We start from the raw sequence: 27,512 nt of genomic DNA, 5'->3' as shown, positions 1-27,512 counted from the left end.
CAAACCCAAATAAAACATATCATTTTTTGAAATAATCTCTTATCTTGACCAGCATTCGGCTACAATGTTGGCTTTATACCCACTTCTGAAAGCTATAGAAATACATATCATAATTGTTTACGATGTTTCATCATGAGTATCGCGGAAAAAATGTAAATTTCATCTAATTTATAACCATTAAAATAGTTGAAGATGTTTCATCATAAGTATGAAATGGCATAATTATGTCACATGATAGCCCATTTTGATGGAAGGGGTGGAGGGCATACAAGTATATGATGTACAGGAGTTTACTATGACTACCAATGTAAGGGGTACATTGAGGAAATTTTGATCGTTTACTATTTATTTTCCATAAAAAATGTAAATCAATATAGAGAAGCAAGCTTCTGCTAAGTAGTAGAAATAATCTGATTCATGTATTACCTCAAGACAAAATAAATAAACTTCTGCAAACAATTAGAATTGAGAAAACAATATTACGTGTATACATATGGTATAGGTTTACCTGTTTCGCCAATTCAAAGTTTCGAAACTTCGCATAGGCATTAATGAATGACATGTAGACATATTTTGTTTTCTCAATTCTTCCAAGCTTCATTTCATTGTGATACTGCAAAAATGATTCAAATATTTACATCTCAGCCAAAGTTCATCTATCAGTATCTGTAATTAGCAAATAACAACAAAAGAATTTGAATTCCAAAAATAAGTTGTGAAAATAAAATCATAAGAAAAGAACACATCTTCTGATCAGCACCATCCATGCACTAAGGGGTAGTAGAAAAGAAAAACATGATATAATTTTTAAAATAAATTTATTATACTTAAAGTGAATAATCTAGGTACAGAAATCTTAAAATTAGAGACTTCTATTTCTAAAGCAAAGCAAACATACATGGTAACTGAATTGAATGAAATAAAAATAGCAAATATCACTAGATATAGGGCTAAACTAGTGGAATTGTTTCCAAGCACCTAGCTGTAGCTTACTTATCGGAGTACTGTTAGCAAACATTGCAAAAAGCTCATCATACTAAGTTTCACATGAGTGTCAGCAATCAGGTGCTGAATCGAAGTGGTCTCTTTTGTTGGTTATTCTAACAATACATACATTCTTATGGAGAATAAGAGTCAGGTATGTCTGCTACCATAGTGTGCTAACAGGAAGAAGAGAAGCAACAGTCATGAAAACTATGACAAAATAACTTTCTACCACTGTAATGACTCAAAGGTTCTACTTCTACCTCTCAATGTAACCTATTGGATGCCTAAACAAAATAAGCATGCATGACCAAACAGTTAAAGCGTAGGAATATAAAGGAAAAGAAAATTCTGAAAACACCTCAAGAGTGCTTATCATGTTATATCCCTAATTTCCCTGCACAAAAGCAATATTTGCAATCAACTTCATAGCATTTCTCTTAACCGCCTCAGGGCTTCCACCTCCCAATGTAAACTTTTGGATTTGTGAACAAATATATTCTTATATAACCGTTGAAAACTTAAAATGAAAGCTTAAAGCTATAAAAGGAAAAGAAAATGGAAGTTTTGGAAACGAGCCCCTATCAATTAGCTTATTTTGACATTAGCTCAATATAAGTCTCTAGGAATGTTGGGCCAACTGATTATAGGTCCCCTTGAAGAAGTAGTTCACAAATTGTTTACATGGTCCCAGGGACATAATGAGTGGGCCCCGTCTTTATAGGGACCTGTATCACCTATCAAATTCATGATCTATAATAATCTGCATTTGGTTACCTGCCAAAATGCAAATAAGGAAAAAAAATCTAACAATATACAAAAGGACTAGCATTTCTTGAATTCATAGATCGTCTATATTCTGACAGCAATTGTTAAAAATAATACAACAAGTACATGAAAACTTATGCGAGACCACCCAGCGACTTTGGTTTTAATTTTATTTTTATAATCAACATTGTCCCAATTTTCTTTCAGGCAATTGGCTGCAGAGTAATATATCACTTCCAGTGGGAAGGCATGTCCTACTAGCTTGGTTCTATTGCCTGACCCTGATGTACACATTTATTTATATGTTCCAATGTGATAGCATGTAGATAGGACATCCGGCCTGGCCAGGCCCGGATTTCCGGGTCCAGGCCGGGCAAAATACCAAGCCCGGACCCGGACCCAGGGTTCCCGGGCCTGGTCCGGGTCGGGACCAAACCGGGCCGGGCCCCAAGCCAGCCCGAATTTTTTTGTATTTTTTATTTTGTATTTTTTTTTTTTTTGCTAAAATTTGATTAAAAATTAGATTAATCTTATTATATTTATATATGTATTAGTATATACTTATATATTAGTATATGGCTATATATTATATGTAAGTATATATAATTTCTTTGGGTTATTGGGTTGGGTCTTTGTTTTCAAGTGCGTTTATGTGAAGAGAGTTTCACAAGAGGAGGAGATTAATTTAATTTCTTGAGCCTCAATTTCACATCTCCATCACTCTTGTTTGCAGAGAAGTTTTACTAAACTCAATCTCTAGCTTTATATATGTTTATTGTTGATTATTTTTTTAAGCTAGATTATAAATTGAGTTTACATTTCATTTTACTCATTGATTGCACACACAACCTATTGAGCTTTTAAGCTAGATTATAAATTGAGTTTACATTTCATTTTACTCATTGATTGCACACACAACCTATTGAGCTTTTAGTATTTCATATTAAGTATCATTTCATTTTACTCATTGATTGCACACACAACCTATTGAGCTTTTAGTATTTCATATTAAGTATAATTTTGGTTGTGGTGAGTGATAAATTAAGTGTGGGCTTAATTTAGTTCTCGTATTGTTTAGAGAAAAAATTATCTTTACTTGTACTAAATTGTTGAGAATACATTGTAATACACAATGACACTTAGAGAAGTGGTTGGTGAAAAACGAGGTTAATTCCAAGAGGAGTGACGTCGGTAGTAAATCATAGGGGGAGGTTGTTATTCCGAACACTTGAGAAAAGGTGACACGAGCTAGGCCAACACTTAGAGAAGTGTGTTGTGTGATTGCAATTGTGAGAGTTGTAAAAATTTTTGGTGAACTTGGAAAACCGATTGTGTAGTTGATTTATTTGAGATAGTGGAGATTCTCCTCGAGGGTGAGGAGCGGAGACGTAGGCCGTGGGTCAACCGAACTCCGTGATCAATTTCTTTGTTTGCGTTTGTTGCTCTTATTGTTCATATCTTATACTCCTTGTTTATATCACTCATTGTTTAAATTGTATATCCTTGCATATCTCATTGTATATCACTTTGTTATGATATATTAGTTAATAAGTTTTAATTTGGCATTGAAATCAGATTATATTAGCAAAATACTCTATTCACCACTCCCCCCCCCCCGGGTACTTTCAGGTAGACCATCCATCTAACTTCATCCATATTTAAAAAATATGAAGATCTGGAATCAATGATAAACTGTTAGGACCATGTCTGTATAATTGACTTAGTTTGACAAGTAACAAACCTTCATTTGGTTCTAATATGTGTTTGAGATGTTTTGTGCAAGTTACAACAAGTTAGAATCGAGATTGAGGTCAAAAGGAGCGAGAATCAGCTCAACAACAATTTCTACAAAGATAATCATCAATGAGGCTGCTTCCAGGCGCATCAATTGTAAAGCATCATCGATGAGAGAACAGTCCAGAGAGCAATTTTGCAAAGATACTCATTGATGAGTATCCTTGCTCATAGATGAGTATGTCATCAGGGTCATCGATTGTAATTCTTTATCGATACGGAAAAAGTCCACAGACTTTCTCCATGAAAAACTCATCGATCAGAATGCATACTGATGTGAAACAATGTGAATGCAGGTGCAAGATCAGCGACAGCAATGCTTCACCAAATCAGCGATCAATTTAGGCAGGAAGCTCAAGAATAAAATGAAGCGAACGATGGTTTTTAAGCAAAAGTTGCAATGTACTAAGTTTGAACCTTTGTAAAATTATTCTGATAAATAATGTAATGATTTGTTCTCTTAATACAGTTCAATTTGTAATATTTAGATAAGCAAAAAATACTCAGCAACAGAATCACTCGCTAACTATTCAAACTGATACAGCATAATTGCAATTGATACTAAGATTGAGAATAACATGCACGCAATAGCAATTCCGAAGATACTTGGGCGTAAGAAAACTAAACCTTCGTCGGGTTGGACTGGTTCGATGGGAGGATCCTCTGGAGGCGGTGTAAAAACTCCAAATGTGAGTGGCGGGAGTTCTCCTCCAAGAGCTACGTAATTGGGATGAAGTGGCGTAAAAATGATGTGAAACAATGTGAATGCAGGTGCAAGATCAGCGACAACAATGTTTCACCAAATCAGCGATCAATCTAGGCAGGAAGCTCAAGAATAAAATGAAGCGAACGATGGTTTTTAAGCAAAAGTTGCAATGTACTAAGTTTGAACCTTTGTAAAATTATTCTGATAATTAATGTAATGATTTGTTCTCTTAATACAGTTCAATTTGTAATATTTAGATAAGCAGAAATACTCAGCAACAGAATCACTCGCTCACTATTCAAACTGATACAGCATAATCGCAATTGATACTAAGATTGAGAATAACATGCACGCAATAGCAATTCCGAAAATACTTGGGCGTAAGAAAATTAAACCTTCGTCGGGTTGGACTGGTTCGATGGGAGGATCCTCTGGAGGCGGTGTAAAAACTCCAAATGTGAGTGGCGGGAGTTCTCCTCCAAGAGCTACGTAATTGGGATGAAGCGGCGTATCTGGATGAAAACGTCGGTGCCAAGAACTAATGCCCAAACTGCTCTCCACACTGTCTACAAGCTGATGAGTCACGCGTTCGACGTACAGGAACACTCTCGGACGTCCTGTAATCGAACCACGAGGAAAGCTGCAAATCAACAATACCAGTCTCTGGATCAAGCACGAGGTCGTTATCTTCAGCGTCAGGGTCAGCCATACACCAATGGATCACGACTCAAATTTTAGATCACACTTAACCCAAACCGAACCAAACTCAATGAACCAAACTAGACCAGATCCAAAATATATATAGTGATCGGGTCTGTTCAAAGACCTAGGCCCAAAACCCTGTTCGGTTCAACTCCGATCAGAGGAGAAGCTTGCGTTGGCGGCTCGAGGACGAGGAACGGCAACGATCTTCGTCGGGTAGGGCGACGACGGGCGGGTCTGGGACGCGGTAGCGGCGGCGCTGTCGGAAGTGACGATCTTCGTCGGGTAGGGCGACGACGGGCGGGTCTGGGACGCGGTAGCGGCGGCGCTGTCGGAAGTGAAGGAGGAGGGGAAGTTCGACTGTGGTTGTCGAGCGGCGAAGGCTGAGGGCGGCGATTAGGGTTTCGAGACTCGGATGGAGGTGCAGGCGGCGCTGGAGGTGCTCGTCGACGGGGATGATGGCGGCGACTAGGGCTTCAGGGGCTGCTTCGAACTTGAGAGGAAAACGAGGGCAGACGATCGATTGGGGAGGGGCGGCGGAGTTGGGCGGCTATTCGAGGGGAAGCGGCGGCTGCTTGAACAGGAAGAGGGAGCGACGATCTAGGGTTTCACACCCACGTTTCACACGTTCAAGCCACGGGTAATTTCAACTAAATCTCAATAATTTTCATTGATTTCTTAATTCTGATTACAACTGTTTATATAGAGAATATTACAGAATTTAAAAACTCAATCAAATCTCTCTAAATCTTATCCAATAACAAACTACATAACTAATAACAATTCTAATCTAAAACCAACTACTAAACTGAAAAATAACTAAAAAAATCTAAATATCAGAACCATATCCCTGCGATCTGATGTGCGGCTGGAATACGTCGTCTCCTACGCTGATAAACACGGCGAAAGTCCCATGCACGTGCCTGGATGTCCTCATCACATACTCATCGATGAAACATGCTCATCAATGAGATTAGAGCTGTTAGATTTGAATCAAAGGTTAACCACAGTCGTTCGTTGCAGCTGAGTATAGGGATCTCCTCTCTCATTTTCATAAAGTTTTCTGACATAATTGAGAGAAAAACAAAGAAAGCAGGAGAGGGAGAGGGAGAGAGAGAGAGAGAGAGATCTAGGGTTCAAAGTTTTGTCCATCTCCCTCAGTCTTCTTAGCTTGCATCCTTGTTGTTTTCTTCATCAGGTGATCATCAATCTTCGAGTGCTGCCCTTGGACTTCATCACTAACATCGTTCTTCCAGATCTTCAATCCGAATCTTTCATCGAACAGTTTACTACAAAAGGGCTTTAAGATCTTGCTAGTTGTGCTTAAACAATATTGTTATCTATAACAATTTTTTCTACGATCGTGTGACAGGTTGGTTTGTACGGCATACTCAAGCCGGTGCTAATTGAGGAATTGGGGATACTAGACAGGTCTAAGGTTACACTTGTATGGTAGGATCTTTGGCAAAGACGACTAGAATAGGGTGAATCTAGTGTACACTCTTGTAGCTACTCACTGGATTGGGTTGTGATCCATGAATTTCTTCATAGGAAACCCATCTTGACGAGGAGGAAGAGTGGATGTAGGATTTATCTGAACCACTATAAAAACCTCGCGTGTTTGTGGTTGTGGTTGTTTGCTCTTTACTTTTATTTATTTCCGCTGCATGATTCTGTGATTATTTGTAGTTCTCGAAAAAAGCTTGCAACCATACCCCCCCACCCCCACCCCCCACCCCCAAATAAAAAAGTCCAGGTCTGCATCTAGATCCTAACATAAACTGTACTGACGTGCATGCCCAAGTCTAGAAGAATGCCTGCAGATATATGTTGCCAAAATAAAACACTATGTCTCATGATATATCATCCAACATGTCTAAAGATTAAAATGATTGTATAAAGATAGTGAAGGAGATAAGGAGCTCACCCACGACAAATGTTATCCCTGAACGGAGATAAGGAAAATAAAGTGGACAGACCAAAACTGGAGACTAATTAATATAAGGATGGCTGACAAACCTTGAAAACATCCTCTTGACGTTCACAATTAGCTATCAAGTAAGAATAAGTCTCAGAATCTGGTTGTACATCAGCATGTTCCATTTGCTTGAGAACCATTAAAGCTCCAGCAAAGTTTTTCTGCACAACATTAAGTTAAAGAGTTTAGATTAACCATTATAGTAGAAAACATGTCAACAAAGATTTTTTATTATAAGCAACCATTAAGTAGCAGCATGGGGGAGTTACAAATTCCACTGTCATCACCAAGTCATTATGCTAAGATTACGTAAACAAAACTATGATGCTCATAATGATGGATTGACTTCAACCTGGCATGTAGATCATTGACAAGGCTATCATCTCACATGTGAGGTTACTAACCAAAAACTACAGCAATACCATCACAATGGCAAACTTAAAGGACAACAAATGGGATTTAATTTATACCCTATTCAAACCCCAACCCCACCCCCAAAGGCTGGCATGTTGACTTTAGAATCATTAAAGTTTAGAACCATATCAGAAGCAATCTTTTGATTCTTGCTAATAATTTTTAGTGCTTTGCTTGTTTTACTAATTTCCCCCGAAAGGTGTCACCGCCTAACCAGGGTAGATAATTTGCTTTTCACTTGCCAATTAGGACAAGGGTAACACATACTATATCTAGGCTAAGGGTAAGGGCACCTTACCCGTCAGTATTTGCCATTCTTATGTGGACAACCGGTGCCTTCTACCTGGAACTTACTTGCAATATTTTTCGTGTGGGAGAGCAACGCATAGAAAAAAGTTCACTGGTATCTGCATATAGCTTCTGTTTGTGCTCCTATAGCTAATGTCATTTGCATGGCACTAATTCTCAGGGATGCATAATCACAGCCAAGAAAACAATATGAGGATCTTGATCATATGAACTACAGCATTATTACACAATAATTTGGCTTTAACATGACATCCAGGCACTAAAAGAACGTTCCGCGTAAAAGGACTGAAAGTGCATCAATAGAAGTTTGCATAAATACAGTGTGATGTACATCATCATGAAAATTATAGTCAAGAGAACATGATAAAGGATGAAATCCATCGAGAGCGAGCATTAATTAGTCAAAAAGTTAATAAAACAGATTGAAACACTTGCCCCCCTACAATATCCAGCCATAATAGCATTATACATTCTTGTGGTTGGCACCCCTTCTATCTCTTTTGCATCTGCTAATAAGTTGTAGGCACCTTCAAACTGCACAATGAACAAAGCAACAAGCATCAACATACAGTGATATTTAGATGGTGTACACTGAGATCCACAAGTAAATACAAAACCTACTAACCCGATCACATTTTAGCAGTCTCCAGATAAAAAACACTTCACGCAAAATAAAACTTGATACAGTAGCATGGATATGCAGTAGTTTAAACAAAGAAATGCTCAAAAAGAAATATGTTGCATTTACGGTCAGTTCTGAAGTAACAACATCTAATGAAATAACCACCAAAAGAAGAGAAACAACTCCTCAACCATTCAAAATAATAAAATAATAATAATAATGACTGTTTGAAGTAAACAGGAAGAGCAATTACTTGGTGAAAATGGTTGCTATAGATCAAAAGTGAACAAGCAATGAACTGGGAGACGTATGTAGAAAGTACAATGTCGATATCATGCTTATTACAATCAACCAAGACACAAGGAGAAAGTTGGCAGGAAATTAGTAACAATAAGCTTGTATATGTAGAAGTACCAAAAATTAAAAGCAATACTTGTCGACATGTCTACTGGAGGGTAAACTTTTACAATAGATGAGAGGCAGACTAGCAAAGCAACCAACCTTTTGGCCAGACAAAAGGGTTCTTATAGTCAAGCAACTATATACCTGAAGTCGAACTGGAAAAGAAGACAGTTCTAATAGTGTTTGATCAAGTGGGTTAGCTTTAACTATGGTATTGCAAGTGGCAGAGCAAACAGCACAAGGAAGAACAAAAACGCACAATGTGCTGTGGCAAGAGAAAGAAGACGTCGGTTTAAGCTAAATATCAAAAGATTTCATGAAGAGAGAATGAGAGAAAACATCTAATACATGTCTGAGGAGTGATTGTGATAAAAAAGATAAAAACATTCACATATCCATTTTACTCTTAAAAAGGAGGGAAATGGTATTACCTAAACAGACTGTGAACAAAGAATGTACGCAATGCCTTCTTACATTAAATTCACACACTGTGAAAGATGATAGAAATTTCAACGATGAAGATTGATAGGATGGTAAAAAGATTACATATGTAGTAAGTAGTAACTACACGAAAGTTTTTCTACAACTAGTAGCAAGGGTAACATGGGGCAAGGACATGGAGATGAATAAGTTTCTTAAAGAAATTGAGGGAAGCACCCATAAGGATAGCAGGAAAAGGTCCTGCATTGAGGAACGACAAGAAGATAAATACCAACAAGGACTTCAGATTCATGAGACAACAGGCCCACAAGACATTTATCTACCAGTGTATGATAGGTAGACAAGTAATGTGAACAGGAGAAGTAAAGTAGGCATGTCTTGCAATGACATTTGTTGATAAATGGGACAACGAGAAAGTCCAGAGACACTTATGTGCTGTTAAACAACAAACATTTTCAGTATATACACTTCACACGTGTGGAAAACAGAAGGAGACAAAAGCAGGTACTTCCAACATCATGATGAATCTAACCAGCAACATCAAACTCCTTACCTTCACTGCCCAACTGACTGATTGGTGCAGGTCCACTCCATATGAATGCGAATGCATGCATATAGAACTTAATGATAATATCCATGCACATACAAAAATAGATGAAAATTTTTCAATGTAATTATCAAAATATGAATATAAGCATTTATGTTAAACTATAAACTTGGCAAAGAATTTCACTTCCAATAAAACTACATCTGATCAAGGTAATTTTACTACCAATATGCAATTGAAATAAAACATAAATACCAAATTGAGTTCTACAACAAGGAAACAACCGCACATGTGAAACTTTTGTGAACAATTATGATCAAACGGAAAAGTTTTATAATTTAATCCTGATCCTTAATCACAAGCTCTTATCATGAACATGGAAGTTAGAATGAAAAATCATAATTCAAAATGAGAAAGTTTCAATAACTTACATCTTTCATTCTCACGCATAAGCTTATCAAGCTCTTGAAAGTCTTTTCTTTTGGTCTCACATTATGTCGGGACATCACTGAATAAATTGGACGAACCTTAATTACAGAAATGATAGAAATCAATTAGAAAGTCTACAAATACACAAAGTTTAACACTTAATCACACAAAAAATTTACAAACTAAAATATTGGCACTGCAGCATAGATCTCTGCTGCAAAGGAAGCAATTACACCCTGTTAGGTAAGGTGGACTTCTTGTTGAATAGAATCAGAATTACAGAAGAAGATAGTTATAAAAGAATGGGCATCCAAAATTACATGGTTAACACTGAAGTACAGAGGAAATAAAAGAAAACATTGATATTTGGGTGACCACAAACTAGTGCATGTTAGGCGGGGCTTGTTATTTGGTAAACACTGCATACAGATGCTACACAAATCAAATACTCTCTATCGGACATCGCAAAATATTCAGAACATACCATGTCAAACTCACAACTTCGCTCGCAGGCATGTAAAAGTGGATCAAAAAAATGATCTGGGATATCCAAGCCCGATTGGCATATAAGTTCAATCACTTCAACGGCAGCACGTATCTGCAATCAGTAGTTATACAAGATCAAGAATGAGACAAAATCAATCCGATACTACGTGAGTAAAACAAATCATAATTTGAATGTCAAGAAGATGTTAAAAAGTATATTAAAAAAATCTTTTATGCCGTTGATTATGTATGTAATCATCTAGTGACCAATCCACTGATCATTGAACTTATAAAAGTCAAGAAGAATTGTGAATCAACAAGGATACAGATTAGGTTCAACCTTACAACAACCATGTACATTCTTTAGTATGTAAAGAAGTACGAAACGAAAGATGGATTCAGAAATCTACCTGAAGAAAATAGAAGCATTATCATTGAAGATCAAGTACAGATTCAAGAAACATTGCTAGAAGTAATTGTTGCAGAAGAGCAATTAGAGTTTAATAGAAACAATGGAGTTAAGTTTATGGGTAAGAGGAAGATAAAAATCAGCAAATCACAAAGCTATTACTTACAACTTTTTTGTTAACTTTGGAGATTCATATTCCAAGAGGAATTGTTTTGTATATAACACAAAGATGATAGGGATTTCCATGGAGGATTTCACATGTGCTAAAAACGAGATTACTAAAAGGCTACTCGTCTTTCAAGCATCTGATAAAAAAGGTGATGTTTGGTCAAAAAGCAAGAAGAACCCTTTGGCCAGACTGTTTGATATAAGTAGACAATCAGTTAAACCAAAACACAAGTACAAGTTCATTTCGAGTGAAGAGAACAGGTGTAGGATAGTTTGTATAGGTTGAGATTGAACTCATTTGAAGTTTTAAATTGTTTAGGAACTGTTTGTTGGAAAATTTGTAGTAAAAGAAATAATGAAAGAATCGTATTTGATTTATTCTCTCTAACTGCTTAGAAAAAGAATGATTACAACTCTCTCAATCTCGATTACAATTGGATTTCCTGATTACAAAAGAGAGGAGAATGAATTTGATTCTCCCCTTTGTTTAAAAGGGGGTTCTTCACGGTGGCGATGGAGTGCTTCCTTCGAATGCTCGCGTCGAATTTGCTCTCCGTTGACGATCCGCACGTCTTGATTCACTAGAACATGGTCTTCTCCTTACGATTTGACGTTGTGAAGAACTTGCGTGACAAGTTTGAAAATAACTCTTAACAAGTTGATAACTCAGAGCGAGTTTTAGAAGGACTTGCAAAGCAAGTTTTGAACTCTGATCGAGTTGATAACTCTGAACGATTTGATAACTCTGAATGAGTTTGAAACTCTATGGAAGAGTTGATTTAACCGAAAGTCGGTTATAAGCCAAGGATGAAGAAGCTCCTATTGCCGATCTCCAAAATCCCAGCCGAAGGATGAAGGCTCCTCTTTGCTGTCAAGCTTCAGATCCAAAAAGTCAAACCCTCCGATCAACCAAGCTAGCTCTTGACCGAATCTCCCTCCGTTGATGAGACAAAACCCCCTTCCTTAACTCAATTGAGTTTCTCATATTTATAGGGGATTAAGGGTGGTAACTGCCCCCTTAATCCGCTCCTAAGTGGGACGGAAATCCCTCAAATCGTGGGGAAAAAACAGTTCCTGGAACTGTTCAGTTCGTGTTTGAACGAGTCCTCAAACGCCTAAATTGGCGTTCTGGACCTTAACTCTGCGTCTTAGAGATGAGACACGGAGTTGGGCGCTCGCTGGGAGTTGGAACGCACAGGCCGCTTGCGTTTCGGACCTTAACTCTGCGTCGTGGAGATGAGACGCAGAGTTGGGCGCTCACTGGGAGTTGAAACGCACAGGCCGTGCTGTTTTAGAGATGAACTCTGCGTTTTAGGCTGAAAACGCAGAGTTGAGCCTGTTTAAAGGCTGAAAACGCACAGTTGTGCTGTTTTAAAGATTAACTCTGCGTTTCTAGATTGAAAACGCAGAGTTGAGCCTGTTTAAAGGCTGAAAACGCACAGTTGTGCTGTTTTAGCGATTAACTCTGCGTTTTGATGTTGAAAACGCAGAGTTGAGCATGTGCGCTTTGACTCTGTAATGCAGAGGCGAACCTTAGGCGGGCTTGGCGAGCTTCAAGCTAAGTCCAATGTTCTGACGAAGTCCGGTCTTGCAGACGGACTTCAGAACATAACTTGCTGCGAAGAACAGGTCATAACTTTCAAACCGTACGTCGGAATTGGACGAATTATATATGAAAATCGGCTATCTCGACGAGACGGAGCCATCCGAACCATGCCAACGGCTTCGGTTCGCTTCCTCCGTTTTGCCAAATTCCTTACGGTTTGAGAGATATCTGCGTTTTAATATGAAGAGACCGTCAATTTGTAGTCTCTTTTGCTAGAGCGTTGCAAAGATCGTCACCTTGTAACCTTCGTCTTGGCTCCTTGAAAATATGAGAGTTATCAGATTGTAACTCCTGATGTTGATTGTGAAGGCTGTTGAATTAGAGCTTTCATCAGTTGTCGTGAAGGTCGTCAGATTGTAACCTTCAGCGATCTACGTGAAAGTCTTCAAATTATGGCATTCTGGAAGTCGTCAGATTGTAACTTCTATCATCGATATTTGATGGGGGATAAGCTATCTATTGTGATTTTTAGACAGCCTACAGGAACCATTTGTCTATCTTGAATTTTTTTTAGAGATTTGCATGTTGATCATTTCCTTTTTGCAACTATGTAAGATTTAATAAATTGCTTGTACTCCATGTATATAAAGGAAGTTTCCTACTTTCAGAAGACTTGGTTATCAATAAGATATGCCCTCGTTTTATATCCTGTGTTCAAGGTTTTCAATGGATTCCAATTATCTCAAGGCTTTCAGTGGAGTCTGATTGCCTCTTGCAGTTAAAAACTTCAGATCCAATCGTCCACACACCAATCATTCACTACATCTAAAAGTTACAAAATAATATTACTACAAAATAATATAGTAATACTATACAAAGAATAAATGAAAGTGAGGAAGGATAAAATTATTTTCGGCTATGTTTGTCACATTTTTGCTTTACTGTATGTAACATTAAGACAAAAAATTAAGCAACGTGTCCATGTTTTTGGACTAGTAGATCCATACCTTGGACGACGTACAACAAATCTTGATAAGCATCTCACATGATACAATAGATGGGCACACCTCAAGTCCCTTATGTAAGTTGCTGAATTTAGATATGATTTCTTCAACCTTTGAAATAGAAGGTTCATTGTCAGGGGAAAACTAATGAAAAAAGAAAGATAAGAAGGGAGCAGCCAATGGACAATCACAAATTTCAAGTGATGAAAAAATAAAATTAAAAACGATAAAAACCATACGACCTAGAGGGGGGCAGAGTCATAAACATTGCATGCACTTTGAATCACATATTTTTGTGTGTTTCACCATTGAAATGAGAAAATGAAAATATTAATACATAAATACATTATTTATTTAAAATTTGTACAAATGATATGTACGCAACCAGATGTTGTCTAACAGATGATGCAAAGGCATATGAATTACTTCCATTGCAATGTTCTCATGCCGAATGATGTCAACCTCTCTCCTGGTTATAAGAAGAAAAAAAGAAGTGTTGGTTTAGACAAATTTTTCGGAGAACAGCATTAGCTTAATGCTAGATTTTTAGGAGTTGCTAGTATTGTATTACGACTTTCTTTTAGATAACTTATATTATCTTCAAAAATGCCGCTCAAACTGCAAGTAGTACAAAACTACATATCCTTACTATCATCCATGCTATTGGACTTAAAGTGCCTAGTTTTAGCACATGTGCAGAATTCATCTTATGCACAAATAACCACTGCTGTGCATTCTCAGTTAAATTCTGTCATGGGTGGGGGAATGCAACCTCCTTAATAATTGTCTTCCATTCTGAATCCCTCCACATAAAGATATTGGTTATTTTGCTTATTACATGCATACATGCATTACAAATATCACAAATCTAGAAATTATATGAGACCAATCCTTGCTACTGAGGTCTGAAGATATTGATCATCCACACTAAGTTTTCTTAGAAAGCTTAACCCGAAGTACTATCTTTTTTATAGTACAACATAACAAAAGTAAGCAATAAGTACTCTTCCATATTTCAATGCTCTCAAAATAATACACCCCAACAAATGTGTGACCCACAAAGTTAAATGATTGTCCAACCACCAAATAAGAATATTATCGTGACGCGGGCAGCGTTCAGCATTTTTGTGTCTCCATAGTTTATAATTTCTGACTTTCTTCCTCTCAATAGATGACCAGGGTCTTCCACATAAAACACACTTATCGATATCTACTGTTGCAGAGGACATCGTCATATATCAGAATGGAATAACTTCAGATATTATCTGTATTCTAGTGATATCTGTTTTTTTAGTAACTAATATTGCAGTAGCATTTATAGGAGAACAGTTGACAATTGAGACCTTGGTCATATTCCTAATTTAAAGCCACGAAAGAGACATGGAGGGCTTAACTTGATGCTTACAAATACCAGCTGTTCCATAGAAGAAAACAGACAAGGGTGTCTTTGGCTTTGGTTTTGCTTAAAGATAATCTCTTTTTAAAAGGATATATCAAACTTAGTTTCTGGGGAAAAGGAAAATCATATTGATAAAGTGTTTGGCAACTTTGGATGTTAAGTTTTTTATAAATTTAAGGGGATTTGTCTTTTAATTCAAAGTTTGATCCCTACTTATTATTTAAAAACCCACTCACTTCCATCAACACTCATACCCTCAAACACTCAAAGTACCTCATAAGGCTTATTTTCAAACCCAACATGTGATTTATTTCTAAACTCAATCTGTAGAATACTCTCAAACTTTACATTGGATCTCCCTAAAAAAATCAAAAAATCCACCTTTCCTCTCTTCTTCTAAACAGCGATCACGCTCCACTCGCACCGCATTAATGGTGATGCAGGGAGAAATTCATTTTCGTGTGTTGCTCCCCTCACTCCCCAAAGTCCAATTTAGTATATTTATCTTCTTCAAAATCTCTCTTTCCTCTATTAATTTCCCCTCTCTTCCTTACAAAATCTCACTCCTCCATTAATATTTCTCTTCATAAAAGACAATTATGATTTTAATGTGATTTCTATTTGCAATCATTAAATATTCTTTTCTGTGGTCCGAGAACCAATAAAGAGCTTTACCACGACGACGAAGAGATACAATTTTGTTATAAGGAGTTAAACTTCTATCTATGGTGCTATACTTTGCTCATAAGAAGCTATGTTTTCGAATACAGTGTCATACTTTGCTCAATAAAAAATTAATAACTTGTAAGCTTTTCATATTTTTCTGTTAGTTAGACCAATGGATATTTAGTCTTCCTCTATTTTCTCCAATAATTTTCTTGACAACATATTACACACTATTAGTTCCTTTCATGTAGTCCCGGAACCAATAAAGAGCTATATTATATGCTATTACCTACTTAGTTTCAGTGGATTTTAAGGATTGACTTCGCCTAGAATTTGGAATCGACTCTTAGGGTTTAACGTTTGTGAAATGAAGGACGAGAGAAAGAGAGAGAAGTGCTAGGTTTATTTGGGAAAGAAGGGAAATTTTGAGATTTGAGAATTTATTTGGAAAATATAGTATAAAGTTTGAGGGTATACTACAAATTTGTGTTTATAAATAAGTTACATGGGGTACATGGGGTACTTTGGGTGTATGGGTGTTTATGGAAGTGAGTGGATTTTTAAATAAGTGGAAATAAAACTTTGTGTTAAAAGACAAAAACCCCTAAATTTAAATATTTGACAGAATTTCATTAGCAAAAGTTCAGGTAAGATAGGTATGCAAGAAAAATTTTAAATAAGTACCATGAAACAGAAGTTGGAAGAGGAAATTCAGATAAAAGTAGAGTCTATAATAGATCTGGAAGAAGAAAAATAGGAGACACAAGATCGCTCTCATGGATGAACAATGCATCGCCAAATTGAGAATCTTATCTTCTCCCAACCACAGTTTTCAATATGCATTTTCCAAAAGCTTTTACATATTGATCTCAGACATCCAAATTTGGCTCAAAAAAACATTTATTAGCTTAAAACTTGTTAAAGCATTGACTATAAGAAATGCCAAACACAGTTCAAAACTTAAGCATAATTACTTGGTAGTTATTCACGCGCACCTCCAGCTGAGTAAAAACATACACAACGATGGCGAATAATTACATGATTGGTGGTTAATCAAAAAATAATACTTTGAAATAGGAACATGTATAAGCAAAGAATAATGTGCTGATAACAAATTTTCAAACATGATAAAGAGATAACAATGTTTTCAACAAGAAATACAGCATCATGAGAAGTTTCTCACCTCTAAATTTGGAATGCTAGAAACATATTCATAGATGAGGGGCGAAACATTCTTTTCTCCGTCTTCTAGGATCACCGTGTAGAAGATATCAATTACCATGTCACATAAGAAGTTCAAAACCACATGATTTTAGAGTTAGTAGTCAGTTGATGGAATAAGAAAAATTACAATTCAATGTAAAATGTTGCAGTAGGAATCTGCTATCAGCAGGCAGACCTGTAAACGGCCCTTACAGATTGATAATAACTGTGCATTTATGTCCAATGTGTTAAGAAGTCAACAGGTCAAGCTATGTTTAACAGGGATACCATGAGACTATATATATTAATGAATGATCACTTATACACTACATAGAGATTGTACATTTTAAATGACAAGCAAATACGATGTAAAGATTTCTCAGCTACACATACAACTAACAGATATCCAACTAGACCTGCAAGTCCACCTACAGACGTGTAAGTAATATAACAACATAATATCCATATCTAATAACTTAGGATTATGCCTAGACATTAGTGATTTCATATAAATTCCAAATTGAGGGTAGTAGATATCCTGGTTGCTACATTTTGAAAAAGTAGAAGGCTTATATATCAAATGCAAAGGTAATTGATAATGGTTTTGAAGGTTAAATTTGGTAAGTAAAAAAAATACAAAAGAAAGAAGAAACCAGTGTATTATATAACCTTAACTAGTTTGCGGTCCGTGCAAAGCACGGTATTTTTTGCTACAGTAATCCCGCTTTTTTAATATGCATGGTTTGAATTTTGGAAGTGCTACAGTATCCCGCTCTGCTACAGTACCTTTAAATGTCACAGTATACATGTTTGCTACAGTAGTGTTTTCAATTAATTATTAGCTACGGTAATCATGCTACGGTAAATGCTATTGTAGCATTAATAGTAGCATGAACAGTGAATCTATGATCCTCCTATTTGTATAAAGGTATTTGTATAAAGGAATAGATACTGCTTCAGCATTAATGTTTTCTTTTCACATATTTTAGTTGTTCTCTCATAAGGCATGGTGCAATTTGATATGATGTATTACGATTGAAATTCTCTTGAAGGGATTTGGATCTAGTGGTGAGGGAAATGAAGTGTAGTCACAACCGGATCAATATTCAATCTTGTTGAAGAATCTGTTCCTGTCTGACAAAACCTTCAGATTCTGACATCAGATAATAGCCAATGCTTTAGAAGAAGGCAAAAGTTCGAGGAAGAAAAAAGGAACTAATAATTCTCATTCATCAATCAATATATTTTTTCTTTCTTTTCTGGTAAATGGAAAAAAAATTATTCACTCACCATGGACAAACATTAGTACAGTCTCATAGCCTCAGGACATTTCCTGGGCTGAAAATTTTGCAAAATAGACCTATTTTGCTAAATATTTAGCAAAATAGGTCTATTTTGCAAATTTCTTCTTCCTGGGCTTTATAATTCATTAACTAGTTTTCATTCGTCAATCAAAATCTGCTTCTTCTTCTTCTTCTTCTTCTTCTTCTTCTTTTTTACATGAATCTTGTTCTTAGTATCTAAGAAAATAATCAATGAGCTCCAACAGCTAAAATCCGAATATTTCAAATAGAGAAAAAAAAATTGAATAAACAAGTATTTCACTATCTAGCTCGAATTGTTACCGATGGTGGCACCCTTCGACTAATACTTGAAAAGGAATCCAGACTTGCATGGGCAAATATACTAGAGAAAATGGAGAATAGGAGGGATGGACATATTCAAATAAAACCCCCAGATACAGTATAAATAAAAGTTTACTCATGATACATTGATCTATAAGCACGTAGAATAATTAACAGTATGACCACATATTTTCCCTTAGATTGTAGTGATTTGAAGGTACTTACCATCCAAAATGTTTATACTTCAGAAATTTTCAAATATCGGTAAAAATTGCGTTTAACAGATTAGCATCATGATTCTGCTAGGTTTCACCGAAACTCCTCAGTATAATATTCTCAGATTTAATTGAACAGCCATTTCACGACAGGTTTTTGAATGCAAAACGTACAATTAAGGTTACAATTTCCTTCAAGTTTCAAAGCGTCCTTTTTCTCATAAACCTACCTTAAAAATCTTTATAGAAATCTACGTATAAGCTTAGCATTTAAATATAAAGGATAAAATTTTCCTCCTATGGCAATGAAAAATCAACATCCCACCCCTTGGTTGGAAGATCAGCACCATTTTTGTTGCTCTCCATGACGTAGAAACTAGATACACCAAAAATCTTGTAATTACCATGATAGTTTAATCTTTCATTGGATGGTTGCAAAATTAACAATTATACTAGAATAAAAAAAATTCAAATCTACTCCTCTATACAAATGGGAGAATCCAAGATTCACTATTCATGCTACGGTAATATTTATTGTGGTATTATTACTGTAGAAAACATAAAGCTGGGCATTATGGTTTTTGAAAAACTGTAGCACACGGGAATACTGTAGAAAACATAAAGCTGGACATTATGGTTTTTGAAAAACTGTAGCACACGGGAATACTGTAGCAGAGGTGGGATACTGTAACAATTCAAAAAATTCAAAAATATAGTAGCAGTTAAAAACGGGCTTACTGTAGCGGAAAAAAATATGCCGTGCTTTGCACGGTGTTCACACTAGTATAAATCTATAAGCAAAGAGTATCAATGAACAAGATTTTTAGTGTATTGAAGTTCCAGGCAAACAGAGTTGATAGCAAGTTAGCAACCATGACAACATCCAATTAAAGGATGACTTTTTGCCGGCAAGGAGAAGCTTTTCCTCCTGTGGTAACTGATACACATTATTCTCAAGTGTGTGTGCTTATATACATGCATATATACCATTAGAATAGGATCTCCAAGGTAAGATCTGACCTTTGGTTCTATCACCCCAAAAGTTAACTCAAAAGGAAGATCCAAACTTTAAACATAATGGAACTCATTTAAATTTCTGAAAGAAAAACACACCGTGTTGATCCTTCTAATTTTGAGCCTAAAATTGCAGTTTTAGTAATGAGTTATAATTCCACATTTTAGAATATTCTAAACACCAATAAATCTGGTGTAGAAGGGCTTCACACTACTTGGATCAAGAGCTATGATTTCGATCGTAATTTAGAAACTTCAAACAATCATTTTGTATGGTGTTTATCATGGTTAAAAGATGCTTAAACCATATAGTTTCTTTTGAAATCCACAATTAAATGTATAGATTAATAATTTTGAGCTTCTAATGTATCCTTTTCAATTAATAGGATTTAGGGTAAAATTCTACCTATAGAATCCGAACACACACACACACACACATGTATGCTGTATATGTTTCTTCGTATCTGTATGTGTATGTGTATGTGTATGTGTTTGTGTATGTATACATATAGACGTATGTGTAAACGCGTATGCATGTAATAGAAAACAAAGGGAGCTTGCGTATGCATGTAATAGAAAATAAAGGGAGTTTGAAAGGGATCCTACTGACACGTTTGAGCTTTGATTCTATCAGACAAAATTATACATAAAGCAATTTAAATCCCTAAATTTAACAAATTAATAAAAGAATTGAAAATAGTAACAAACATGAAAGTGTATATCACGTAAATGTTGAATGGCCTAAGATTCTCTAACATTGTATTATGGGTAATGTTATTTCTCTATGAGCATACACAATGATTTAGCAAGAGAGTATACCTTTATGCATTATAAAATCAGGAAGGTACCAGAGTTTTTGGACTGCTTACCTGAGGTCTTCAGTGCCAAAATGAACTTCTTCATGAGCTTTTCACATTGCAACCTCCCTAACGACCGAAATATACTTGATAAATATTTTAATGATGAAATCGACAATATATCAACCACTTCGAGCAATTGCAGAAGCTCGTCCTTCCTATCAGTATCGCAAAATGCCAATAAATAGCTCACTGCAGCCAGAATAGATACAGGTTAGATACAAGAGTAAATAAAATAAAAATTTAAAGGACTTTTCTAGACAAAAGGTAACAAAGTTTGAAGGATTTCCCAAAAAATTTCCATGATAAACCTAATATTCTGTGAATTTGATTCACTAAAACATGGCAGACAGAAAAATTTAGCAGAGAAGCACTTTAAATATATACAGGACACTAGATGGAATGTTGTTCACTGCTTGTAGAAAAGAACTAAATGTATTCGCTTAGATAATAAATCAAAGCATTGAAAACAAAGTCTATTGTCAAGGTTGGACGAATTGGCACAAGACTAAATACAGAAACCTACTGCACATGTTTGCCTCCAGCTGGTCCGGAAGATATATAGAGAATGCCACCATCTTTTCAGGATGTTCATCATTGACAGGAATCTATCCTTATGAAATTAAGATGTTATCGTCCACTATTTCTAGAATTTATGACAACATATTTTAATAAATTAAAATTTCAAAACAAACGACGTAGTTGAAAAACTAAAAAAATGGAATCTAGTGGTTGAAGGTCCACGTGATTTGTCGAAACACATGAACCCAGATGATTTGCTTCTAGAATAACAAAGCCAATAGCATGCAATATGATACTCAGGCATGAAAATGGAATTCTATTTAATGTTGATCTGATGGGAAATAAGAAATAGGAAGGCCATAAGGCAGCTCCTACATCTGCGTGATGGAAGTTTGAAACAAACAGTAAACAGTAACTCATGACTAAAGAAAAGATAAAGTGACAGTGTCAGTAATATAACTTGCTAATGTGTTTTGATGCAATATCACATCTTATCCCCTTGTTACTATATACTAAGGTAAAGTCCCAGAAGCCTCCTGCACTTACTGTTAGTTGTCAATTCAAACAGTATGGCTGCATCAGAAAATATTCAAGCATCCCTAAGATCCTAAAACATTAGAGACTTGGAGGGAAAATTCTAAGATGAAGTTCTGCATTCCTAACTACAGTTTTAAAAGAATGATAATAAGAGAATACAAGGGCCATAGAAGGGTATGCATCCAGGAAAATTGTCCCATCTTATTTTTCTTTTAGTTGAAGGGAGTTGCATCATCAGTGCTATATATTTTCTATGATGTTACTTAAAATCAAATAGCACTAGCTTTCTGCAGAAGTTAAAATGGACACCGTTTTTCTTCTATATGCATCCATAATCTCACTAAAACTCTACAACACTCAGAAATAACGAGGAACAGAAAAAAATGTATAGAGGAAAACTATACATGAAGGTTAGTAATTTTTATAAAGTTTTCATACCATCATCAAATAAAAATGAGCATGGGAAACTCAAGGAGAAGGAGAGGGACTATAAGGAAAGCAATTCAAGGATGCAAAATCCATTACCTGCTAAGTTATAGCACTCTTCACTACTAGCAACTCCAGAAGGATTGCAGAGCTCATGAATTTTATCCTCATCACCAACTCTAATTGAAAGAAGCATTTCATAGTAACCTATTCTGGAGTAAGATTCAGGATTCGCATCTTTTATTAGTTCACTAAAAATTTGGAACTCTTCTACCATTTTCATGTCAATCATATACTCAAAAAATGGGCCAAAACTCGCCTCTTCGATTGGAAAACCACTTTCTCTCATGGAAACAAATAGTTGATAAATTTTTCCAATCTGGACAGATGAAGCTTCACCATTACTTTGTCTTGCCTTAACTATGCAATGTTTAATTAAAGCATTGTAATCTTTGATACCTGTTTCTCTCCCAATTCTACCAAAAACCTCAAGAGTATAGTCGGGACCGAACTTGGTTGCACAATTTCTCATTAGCTTAGTAAACTTATAAGACTCTGTACCCTTGAATAGAAACTTCTGCTTTCTATTTCGTGATAACTCCTTCCGCTGCTGTGCGTCGAAAATCTCCCCATTTGCAAACCATGATGAATCTAAAATATTCTTTGGTGTAAGTGAGGCCATCATGTCGCTGCTACCTGAAAAAAAATAAAGAATTCCACAGAAATGGTTATATAGGTGCATATATTTATATATGAGTACAGGAAATCCCCAATATATGTGTGTGTCTGTTCGCACAGATTAAAAAAGTTGCAGGAAAAAATAATTTTTAAGCCATCATTAAAGTTATTGTGACCAATGTCATCATTGCGTCAAGTCATCAACCCTCTTCTGACTCTATGGCTTGAGACTTATTGATGTAGGACAATTTGAAGGTCAAATCCAAATTTGGTTGAAGAGTACTCATTCGGTGGAAAGCCTAGTTAGGATAGATAAGTTTGTTAGGATATTATTGATTAGGTTTAAATTTTAAAGTCGACTTTCTATCTGCATTTAAATTCTAACAAGATAGGACAAGTTGGAACTCAAAATTGTAGATAGAAGTTCATTTGTATTTGGAATTTTAGTAGAGATATGATTTTATGCCCTATAATATGGGTTATACTTATACCTTTCATCGTATTTAGAGACTGATAAAGTTATGAAGAAATATGAATACAAAATAGAGTTGAAGCATATCTTGCATGATTTTTTTTTTCAGCATGAAGCCATCTATCCTTGGTGTGAAGCCAAAAGTGTTAAGCATATGTGTGAACGGATTAACTAACAAAGTGAATCCAATCTAAAACCAATTTTATCTTGTTCTTTATCTTCCTTTCATTGGTCTTGTATTCAACAAAAAATAAAAAAGCAAAAGTAATTGCTTACATGTACTATTCACCTGCGCATTATTCACCTAGATTACTGTTTTCCTGTTACTATTCACCAGCATCTTTGTTCATCTCAGATAAATTCAACGGAGGTCTCAGATTAGATCAAATCAAAGCTCATCTGTTCAGTTCTGCATCACTTATAGCCCTCAATCTAGATGTTCCTTCTCTAAGTTGAGTGTTTGAGGGCTTAATAAAAAAAAGTATTCATTTGAGCATTTCAGTTCATGCTTCCTTATTATCTTATTTACTTAAGAATATTTGTTCAAATGCCTTCATAAGCTTCAAGTTTTCATATTTCCTATTCAACAGTGATGCAGATCCATATTGCAAATAGTAAATTGCAGAAGCAGTGTAAAGAGCGTGATAGCTTGTCAATGTCTCCAAATTCACATTGTAAACACAATACAGAACCAACGTCATGAAAGCATACCTCTTGGAGAAGAACATTGCTCCTCGGCTGATTCTGCTTCAGAACTATTTGCTGTAACAAAATTAAATAAATAAAATAACCACACTCTGATGGGACAGGCTGAGGATCATTATGATTATACAATTAAATAATGAAAAGGAGTTTCCAAGTAAATAATAACTAAACATCAAAGCAATGCAGTATTATATGTATAATGAACTATCCAAGGAACTACAAAGGTTAAAGATATAGGAATACTTCAGCTTGAAAATAAATTACCCAGAATCAAATGCCTAAAGTATTTTTAATATTCACATTCAGTCACCCTAAAATAAAGACAAAAGCAGAAATCCTTTGTGTAAGCGAGCGTGAATGGACGAATGAGAATGTGTACGTGTGTTTATGTGTGAGAGTTCGCGCATATATTTGTGGAACCAGAATCACTGGAGAGAGAAAAAAGCACTCCTGAATGGCAAAACCAAAGCTGCATTTATGATCTCTTCAGCCCCAAAAAGGAAGAAAATGAAGGTTCTGACAAGTGAAAAAGAAAATGAACATAAAAGGCGAATTAAAATTTTAATTAGTGTAGTATTGTGAAAAATGTTAATTTAGTTGTAATTCTTCAATGCAGAGAATTAATGACAGCAAAATATCAATTTTTTCAAACGAATTTGAGAAAGTTATAAATAACAATAATTAGATAAAACTAAAAATATTCAATCTTAGAATATAGTGAAAATAGAACAACCAAGACCAGAATGAAAAACATCCAAGGTCACCACAATAAAGTCAAATTTCATTGTTGAAATGAATCTAACAAAACATGCAGTAAAAAACTCATGTTTCTCATCAAAAAGTCAAGGAATATACTAGCCTAATGGTACCCAATCAGAAATTCATCCTATTATAAATAAATAAGGAACCATGACCAAAGTTTAAAACTACAGCACTAATTCATTTGCAACTTAAAATTTTTAGCTTGGATATCATCTTTTCAGAAGCTTAATTAACAGCTAGGACACATAAACTCCTAGGCTGAGATTATTGAGGAAAAAAAGGAATTTCAGTAACAGCTCGTTCAATAGAACATTCAGAAGCAACTTTCCAAACAAGAAAGGGGGAATGTGAGACAGGTGGAGTGTTGCAAGTGGTGTTGCAAGTCATTGTGGCACCTCGAAAGGAGGGAAACTGAAAATACATATAAACCCATCTTCCGAAATGTACATCAAATAAATTGGAAAAAGGAAACATGTATATCCTTCATAATTATGTCTATAAATAACAATCAAAGCACTCTACTATATAAGCATTCTCATAAGAAACATTATTTTGATAGTTGATTGCTAAAATAGACACAACTGACTTCCAAAGATACTTCTCTTCCTAAGATAAAACATGTTGGTCCTGGATTTGCATTTATGCAAGTCATGGTCTATTAAGACCCAAAACCTGAAAACCCTTCATAGAACGGTTGGAAGTAGTATCCCAACTGGCCAGTGGCCACAAGCCCAGTCTTTACCAGGAGTGGACAGGGACTTGGACCCAATCCGATTCCAGCTCTGGTGGACTAAAGAAATTTATTCTGTTCATGAATGTTCTAGTGAGTCACTAATACTTATCCAAGTTTGTTCTACAAGCTTCCCAAAAGCTGCAAGCCTACAGTTTAACTTGTAATGCAAGTATGTATAGATGCGGCATTTGAACTTTTTGATTGGGTGTGCAAACATAGTATGGGCTCATGAAACACAAAATTACCTCCAAGAATGTTTTGTATCTGTGCTAACACTTCTGCTTGAGGATCTTCTTCTGCAAAAGAAAAAAAATTATAAAGTAAACAAAATAATCAGCAGTTATATGGGGAAAATTAATGCTCAATGTGATTAAATTAATCTAAAGTAATGAATACCTGTACTGAAAACATTTGCCATTTATATATCTATTTGTTAATCACCCGAAGAGTGCATAGTAATCCCTCAGTTTGCAAGAACTAGTCAAGCTCGAAGTAATCAAAAAGTAATCATCATGAAGAATGAATTATGCAACTAAGATTTTTCTTTCCAAAATCCATTCCCCAAAAGATAAGCTACAGTGCCTATCTCTAAGAATTTAATCCTAAGATTTTTCTTTCCAAAATCCATTCCCCAAAAGATAAGCTACAGTGCCTATCTCTAAGAATTTAATCAAATAGGTAGCATGCACTGCACAAAAAACCCAAAAGATAAGCTACAGTGCCTATCTCTAAGAATTTAATCAAATAGGTAGCATGCACTGCACAAAAAATAAAAAATAAAAAAAATAAAGAATCACAACTTCTCCCTGAAACATTAAAATTAGTATCAGAAGCAGAAAATCTTCTAATTATGCAAGTATAGCTAAAACTGGTTTCCATAATTTTTCTCCCAGAAAAGTATATTAGACGTATCTCTTTAAGTAATTTAATCAAACAGGAAGAGTGCACCATCAAAATGACAACTTGGACCACATAACAACACAATAATTAGTACCAATAGCAGAAAATTAGCTGGACTATGAAAGTAACACTAAAACTTCCTTCCATAATTATCTCCCCGAAAAATATATCGTATATCTCTTTAAGGAATTTAATCAAACATGTAGTGTGTCCTGTTAAAATCAAAATTTTGCCCCAGAAAAACGCTAAAAATCAGTACCAGGAGCTGAAAATTCGCTAGATTTCTTCTTGGACGCCGATTTCTTCAACCTCGACAGCACTTGAGACGATACGTCGATAAGCGGCTTCTTCTTCTTCTCCTTCTTCGAATTCTTTACGCTCGAAGAGGAAGCGGCGACGTAGGGGTCCTTCAATATCTTCTTCTCCGTCGCGATGATCCGCCGCGCCGCCGCCGCGCCTGAGAGGTTTCTCTGATCGATGCGCTTCTATACGGCGCGGCGGCGGCGGTGAAAGCGAACAATTTGGAGAGGTTCTTGCGCATTGGCAGCGAGCGAGAACTTGATTGAGCTCGCTCGAGATTCGAGGGTTTTCGTTGTGTTTCGAATTTAGAAATCGGAGGAAATTTTGGGAAGAGGAAAATCGTGAAGGCCGTAGGAGGTGTGAGCGTCGAGTGGGGCTTCGAGCCGCTTGTGAAATTTACAGATTATATTTATTTATTTATTTCCCTATTATTGTTATTATTACCACGAAAAATTCTTCAAACGCTCAAAATATGAGATCAAATGAGAAATGTGAGCTATCCCCCTGCTATTGCATAATGAGCTGATCATCATTATGCAATAGGAGCTGATCCTCTTATTATGCAATAGGTATCCCCCTCCTATTGCATAATGAGATGTCCATCTCGTTATGCAATATGAGTAGAACACCTCACATGTCCCCATTGGTCCCTGTTGGTCTCATATTTTAGATCCATGTTTAATGATGGTCAGCTTATTATGCAATAGAAGGGAGACGCCTCACATGTTCTCCATGTTGGTTTCATATTTTGAATTCATGTAGCAAAGCTCCATTACCCCCACAATTTAC

At 35.8% G+C, this 27,512-nt stretch overlaps 1 protein-coding gene across 2 annotated transcripts in view; it reads right to left on the bottom strand.

Moving 5' to 3' along the window:
* LOC109844532 (pentatricopeptide repeat-containing protein At4g21880, mitochondrial-like) overlaps positions 1-26,904 on the bottom strand; it is a 32,418-nt gene extending 5,514 nt beyond the window's left edge. Inside the window, exons 1-12 of one of the 2 annotated variants that reach the window (XM_020413602.1) lie at positions 26,683-26,904; positions 25,769-25,819; positions 24,035-24,085; positions 22,273-22,869; positions 20,701-20,880; positions 16,958-17,022; positions 13,713-13,820; positions 10,581-10,694; positions 10,099-10,194; positions 8,091-8,189; positions 6,974-7,093; positions 509-613 (exon numbers count right to left, since the gene is read on the bottom strand). In XM_020413602.1, coding sequence (XP_020269191.1) covers positions 509-613; positions 6,974-7,093; positions 8,091-8,189; positions 10,099-10,194; positions 10,581-10,694; positions 13,713-13,820; positions 16,958-17,022; positions 20,701-20,880; positions 22,273-22,858 — 1,473 coding nt within the window. In that variant the 5' untranslated portion in view covers positions 22,859-22,869; positions 24,035-24,085; positions 25,769-25,819; positions 26,683-26,904. The remainder of the gene's footprint in view (positions 1-508; positions 614-6,973; positions 7,094-8,090; positions 8,190-10,098; positions 10,195-10,580; positions 10,695-13,712; positions 13,821-16,957; positions 17,023-20,700; positions 20,881-22,272; positions 22,870-24,034; positions 24,086-25,768; positions 25,820-26,682) is intronic. The other variant, XM_020413603.1, reaches the window with a different exon arrangement.

This window comes from Asparagus officinalis, chromosome 6 (assembly GCF_001876935.1).
Source record: "Asparagus officinalis chromosome 6, Aspof.V1, whole genome shotgun sequence".
Taxonomy (NCBI): Eukaryota; Viridiplantae; Streptophyta; class Magnoliopsida; order Asparagales; family Asparagaceae; genus Asparagus; species Asparagus officinalis.
Note: the sequence above shows the minus strand (reverse complement) of the source record. Positions and strands in the feature narration are given on the sequence as shown.